The sequence below is a fragment of the Octopus bimaculoides genome, chromosome 21 (genome assembly GCF_001194135.2).
Source record: "Octopus bimaculoides isolate UCB-OBI-ISO-001 chromosome 21, ASM119413v2, whole genome shotgun sequence".
NCBI lineage: Eukaryota > Metazoa > Mollusca > Cephalopoda > Octopoda > Octopodidae > Octopus > Octopus bimaculoides.
Window position 1 is genome coordinate 7961342 of NC_069001.1, and position 5681 is coordinate 7967022.

A 5681-nucleotide genomic window follows, 5' to 3' on the forward strand; every position below is an offset into this window, starting at 1 on the left:
GCTAAGGCAGCGTTTTTCAAACTGTAGACCCCGACCTTTCAGTGGATCGCAAGATAAATAAAATGGGTCGTGACAAGAAAAGAAGGGAAGGATAAAAAAAAAAAAAAAAGCAAGCGGATGCAGAGTGCAGAATATAAACCAGCGTCTTTCAAATTGTGGGTCCTGACCCTTCAGTGAGTCCCAACCCTTCAGTGGGTCATGACAAAAAAGTTAGGACAAACGCTGTCCTAAGATATTACTGGTTGATAAATCCAGTACAATTCGCTTTAATTTTCTCTCTCTCTCTCTATGTTCCGCTCTTTCTTGTTTTCTTTCTCCCTCTCACTCTTTCTCTTCTCCCTTTCACACCCTTCTCCCCTCCTCATTATCTCACTCTCTCTGTCTCTGTTCCATTCTTTCTAGTTCTTTCTCTCTTCATCTGTCTCTAAATCTCTCTCTTTCACACCCCTCTCCCCTTCCTCATTCTCTTTCCCTCTCCCTCCTCCCTCTCTCTTTTCTCCCTTTCACAACCTCCCCCCTCCTCTCTCTCTCTCTCACTCCCAACCCTTATATCAGTAAATCCCAACCTGTCATCATTGTGACACATTTTCTTGTTACTGCCACAGTTGTCATCGCTGTTGTTGTTGTTGCTGTTGCTGTTGCTACTGCTGTTATTTCCACTATTGTTGTTGATGCTACTGTCATCATTATATCTACTACAATTGCTACTGCTGCTGCTTCTGCTGCTGCTGTTGTTGTTGCTGTTCTTGCAGCCAAACCATCAAAGAAGAGAAAAGTGCTGACACAGCTGCTGCAACAGATCCTTCGACTCTGTATGCTGAGGGAAGGCCTTCAATGCCTTCAGCACAGCATTGTAACTGCCCTGCAGATCACCCAGCTGGTTGTGGAGAAAGAAACAATGAGACATTAGCATTCATCAGTGAAGATATTGGTAGTCAAAGACAAAATGAAGAGGAACAATTCATCAAAGATAGCACCGGTGCTGATGCCAGGTAAAAAGTGACCGGTACACTCTGTAGTGGCTGGCATTAGGAAAGGCATCTGACCAAATAAACCATGCCAAAGCACCTTCACCAGTCACCAGTGCTGGTGTCATGTAAAAAGCACCCAGTACACTCTGCGAAGTTGTTGGAATTAGGAAGGCTATCTAGCCTTAGAAACTGTGCCAAAGTAGACCTTGCTGGTGCTGGTGCTATGTAAAAAAAAAAAACACCCAGTACACTCTGTAAAGTGGTTGGAATTAGGAAAGGTATCCAGCTGTAGAAACCATACCAAAAGTTGACAATGGAACCTGGTGCAATTCATCCATTTTATCAGGCCACCAACCATACAGGGTCTGCCATATTCTTTGCAAGACTAAGGCATCTTCATTAGTCTATGTTATCTCTGTTCATTCACAGCCACATGACCAAGATGGTAAGACAGAACAACAACAAAAGAACCAGAGGGAGAAAGTGTGATGTGAGAAACAGAATAACAGGGACAAGAGGGAGATAGAGATGTGTACTAGCCATCAATGTTTTGTGTAGAGGCTCTTTTTCAATTTAAAGAAGACAGAAAATAGAAACAAAATTACTGTAAATATATTAATTACCTTCTCGTTGAGTGCCGCATAGTTGTAATGTGGTTCAAACATGTGCGGAGCCAAAACAAAAGCAGACTGATAGAAAGACCTTGCCTAGAGAATAGAAAAATAAAATGATACCATGAGACATTATTTGGATAACAGAAATATCTTATAAAAGCGAAACAGTCTTCATAAAATCATACATTTTACATTTATATAATAAAAATGAGAAGCAAATAATAATGACCCTTTCTACTAAAGGCACAAGGCCTGAAATTTGGAGGAGGGGGATAGTTGATTATATTGATCCCAGTACTCAACTGGTACTTATTTTATCAACCCTGAAAGGATGAAAGGCAAAGTCGACCTTGGTGGAATTTGAACCCAGAACATGAAGCTGGATGAAATGAAATAAGAATTTTGCCCAGCATGCTTACAATTCTGTCAGCTCACCACCTTAATAATAATAATAATGATAATAATAATCCTTTCTAATGAAGGCACCAGGCTGGAAATTTGGAGAGGGGGTCAGTTGATTACATTGACCCCAGTACGCAACTGGTACTCATTTTATCAACCTCCGAGAGGATGAAAGGCAAAGTCGACCTTGGCAGAATTTGAACTCAGAACGTAAAGACAGACGAAATACCACTACACATTTCATCCAGCACGCTAATGATTCTGCCAGTTCACCACCTCAGTAATAATAATAATAATCCTTTCTAATAGAAGCACAAGGAGGAGGAGGAGAATAGGTGAGCAGAGGAAGAGGGGATGAAAGAGAAGAGACAGAGAAAAAGGAGGGGGGAAACAAACCACAAAACAAATAAACTAAAATTAAAAGTTTTTAAGAATCTGCAGAAAAAAAAACCCCAACAAGTAAGAAATGCTGCTGTTACCATTTCCAAGTGTCCTCTCTTTAACTCAATAACCCCAAAGTTATTGTAAGCTTCAGCATGGTCGTTGTTATTAGAGAGAGCCATCCTGAAACACTGGTGAGCCAGATCAAGGTCACCGATTCCCTAAAAAAATATAACAGTCATTAGGATGATGATAACAACAACAAAAACAATAATAATAATAATAATATCAAATGTGGAACCTGAAGACTAAAACAGGTATTGTAAATATAAGAATAACAGTGGAGAAGAATGTGAATATAAGAATAACAGCGGAGAAGAATATAAAAATGAGAATAACAGTGGAGAAGAATGTAAACATGAGAATAACAGTGGAGAGGAATATAAACATAGGAACAGTGAGAACAGAGAGGAGAATAGAGCAACTTACAATGGCTACATGTCCCACATTGTACCAGATGTCTGCCAGAACCATGTTGTCGTCAGCCAAAGCCAAGGCTTTGCTGAAACACACCATTACCATGTCAAACTGCTGAGCATAGAAACAACAGAGACCCATGTTGCAGAACAACTCAGACTTGTACACCCCCATCTGAAGCAGCCGCCTACACAGAAAGTCAAAAGGAATCATCATATTAGAAGAGGTTAAATACTACCGAACATGCATCTATATTCGTTTAATTTTACAGATGTTTGTATATGTGTGTGTATATACCATTATTGCTATTGTAGTTTTAATGTCCATTTTTTTTCCATGCTTGCATAGGTCAGAAAGGATTCGTTGATGCAAATTTTATATGGACAGATGCCCTTGCTGTCACCAACCCTCAAATGTTTTTCAAGCAAGTAATATTTCCCCACCAAGCAAGACATAATTTCATAGAAGACTGGCAACAAAGGACACTGCTTGAATAATGGTGATGTTCATTTACAACTGTTGGGTGATGTCAACACAAGGAGGCACACAAGCATCCAGTATAGGATTGAGGCAATATTAAATTAAAATAGCCATCTATGTATCATATTTAATGTATATACACCATCAACAGGCCAGTTTCTGTGTGATGTGAAATATGTTATGCGAAACATGTGATGTGAAACATGTGATGTGAAATGTGTGATGTGAAATGTGTGATGTATAATGTTTAATGCGTGTTGTGTTATTTGTGATGTTCACCTAAACAATTCAAAACAGTGCTCCAGTATGACCACAGTCCAACAACTGAAACAAGTAAAAGATAAAATACCTTCTCCCTCTCCCCTCCTTCTCCTCTTCCTCCCTCTGTTTCTCATCTTTTTCATTCTCACCCTCTTTCTCTCTCACTCTCTCCATCTCTCTCACTTTCCCTCTCTCACTCTTCTTCTCCACCTTCCTCTGTTTCTCATCTTTTTTCTTTCTCACCCTCTCTCTTGCTCTCTCCATCTCTCTCTCTTTATCACTCTCCCTTCTCCATCTCCTCTCCCTCCTTTCTATATCCCTCCCTCCCTCTCTCTCCATTTGTGCCCCACACAATCAAATCCTTCCTCCAACCCTACCTGAAGTACTTCAGGGCCACTTCAGGCTGGTCGTTGTAGAAATGGTTTGTGGCAATACACGCTATAGCTTCCACTTGCATGCTGTCCAATTCCAGCACCTTGCGGTAGTACTTCACAGACTCTTCCAGCTGGTTCAGGCTCTACCAATTAAGAAAGGGAGAAGAGGAAGAAATAGAAGAAGAATTCATAAACAGGGATGAAACGAGATATGAAAGCTAAAAGAAAGAATGGTATATGGAAAGGCATCCAGCTGTAAAAACCATGCCAGTCTAGGTAATACTGTTAGCCTGGTGTGTCAACAGAGAGCTTTGAAGTTTTTTGCCCAGATTGATAATCCCTCACTATTTGTGCTACATGTGTGTGTGTCTTTGTGTATGTGTTTGTTCCCCCATCATCGCTTGACAACCAGTGTTGGTGTGTTTACAGCACCATAACTTGGCGGTTCAGAAAACCAAAGATACTGAAATATGTAATCCATATTATTTTACTTGGAATGGGAAAGATGGAAAGTAAACAGTAAAGCACCAGACTAAATGTCTACCAATATATAATTCCATCTTCCAAGATTCTTTGTTCACATCTTATTAGTTTTGCCTCTCCCAAGAGTCTTGTACTGATGTCTCTGACACATTTCTGGTATTAGTGCCAATTTATGAAATCAGTATTTCACTGGGAATTAACTTCTGACACAAATGGAAGAATATTGACAGGCAGCAAAATCGATAAGGTACAAGACAACTAATTCCATTTATAAACTTGGTAGATTTGATTAATTAATGATTCCATTACAAGAGGAAGGTCAGCATGATCTCTTTTGCTAGACCAACAGATAGAAGAGAACAGGTTATCTTCAGACCAGAAATCCAGTTTGAATGCTTGCAAGAATATGGACTTTCCTAACAGCTGCCAAAGACCAGGTGATGATGTCAAATTGTATCAGAACACATTCAATAACAAAGTGTGTTATCCTGATTCCATCAATATTAACCCTTTTGATACCAATCTTCCTGAGACTGACCTTTGTTCTATGATACAAACAGTCTGTTTTACAGTGTTCTTAATTTAAATCTTTAATAAGATGGCAAACTGTTGGAATTGTTACTGTACCAGGTAAAATGCTTAACAGTATTTCATCTGGAGTAAAGATTTTTGCCAACATAACATGGCAGTCCTGGTTTAGGACAAATGTTGCTGTAATTTAGCCCCAGGAGACATCGTCTCCAGCTGGCTATATGACACAGTCTGTGTCCTTATATTTTCAAACCAATACTCAGGGCCAGCTCAAGAACCCAATAGGTGATCAGCTTTCTTTTAGGTGCAGGCGTTGTTGTGTGCTAAAAAGCTTGCTTCCCAACTACATGGTTCTGGGTTCAGTTCCATCTACGATAGCCACAGGCCAACCAAAATCTTGTGAGTGGATTTTGATAGATGGAAACTGAAAGAAACCCTCACCATAATTGCCACTAGCATTATCACCACCACCACCACTACTACCACCTAGAGCCCATTCAACCTTCAATCTGTGAGGTGAACCAACTTACTTCATAAATCCTAGCAATGCCAATCAGCAGAGTTACCTCTCCTGCAAACCTGTTCAAGCCACTTTTGTACATGTCGATAGCGTTGAGAGGCTGGTCCAACTTCACGTAGACTTTACTGATGTAATGGTAAATGGCCACAGTCTCTTGTTCATTCAGAGCTTGCTTCAAATACACCTC

The 5681-nt window shown here is 40.0% G+C and overlaps 1 protein-coding gene across 1 annotated transcript in view; it reads right to left on the reverse strand.

Annotated features, from left to right (window-relative positions):
- Positions 1 to 6: 6 nt before the first annotated feature.
- LOC106876944 (tetratricopeptide repeat protein 8) overlaps positions 7 to 5681 on the reverse strand; it is a 10666-nt gene continuing 4991 nt past the window's right edge. Inside the window, exons 6-11 of the mRNA XM_052975522.1 lie at positions 5505 to 5681; positions 3964 to 4103; positions 2858 to 3032; positions 2467 to 2589; positions 1595 to 1678; positions 7 to 877 (exon numbers count right to left, since the gene is read on the reverse strand). The exon at positions 5505 to 5681 is cut by the window's right edge and continues 21 nt beyond it. Coding sequence (XP_052831482.1) covers positions 761 to 877; positions 1595 to 1678; positions 2467 to 2589; positions 2858 to 3032; positions 3964 to 4103; positions 5505 to 5681 — 816 coding nt within the window. The 3' untranslated portion in view covers positions 7 to 760. The remainder of the gene's footprint in view (positions 878 to 1594; positions 1679 to 2466; positions 2590 to 2857; positions 3033 to 3963; positions 4104 to 5504) is intronic.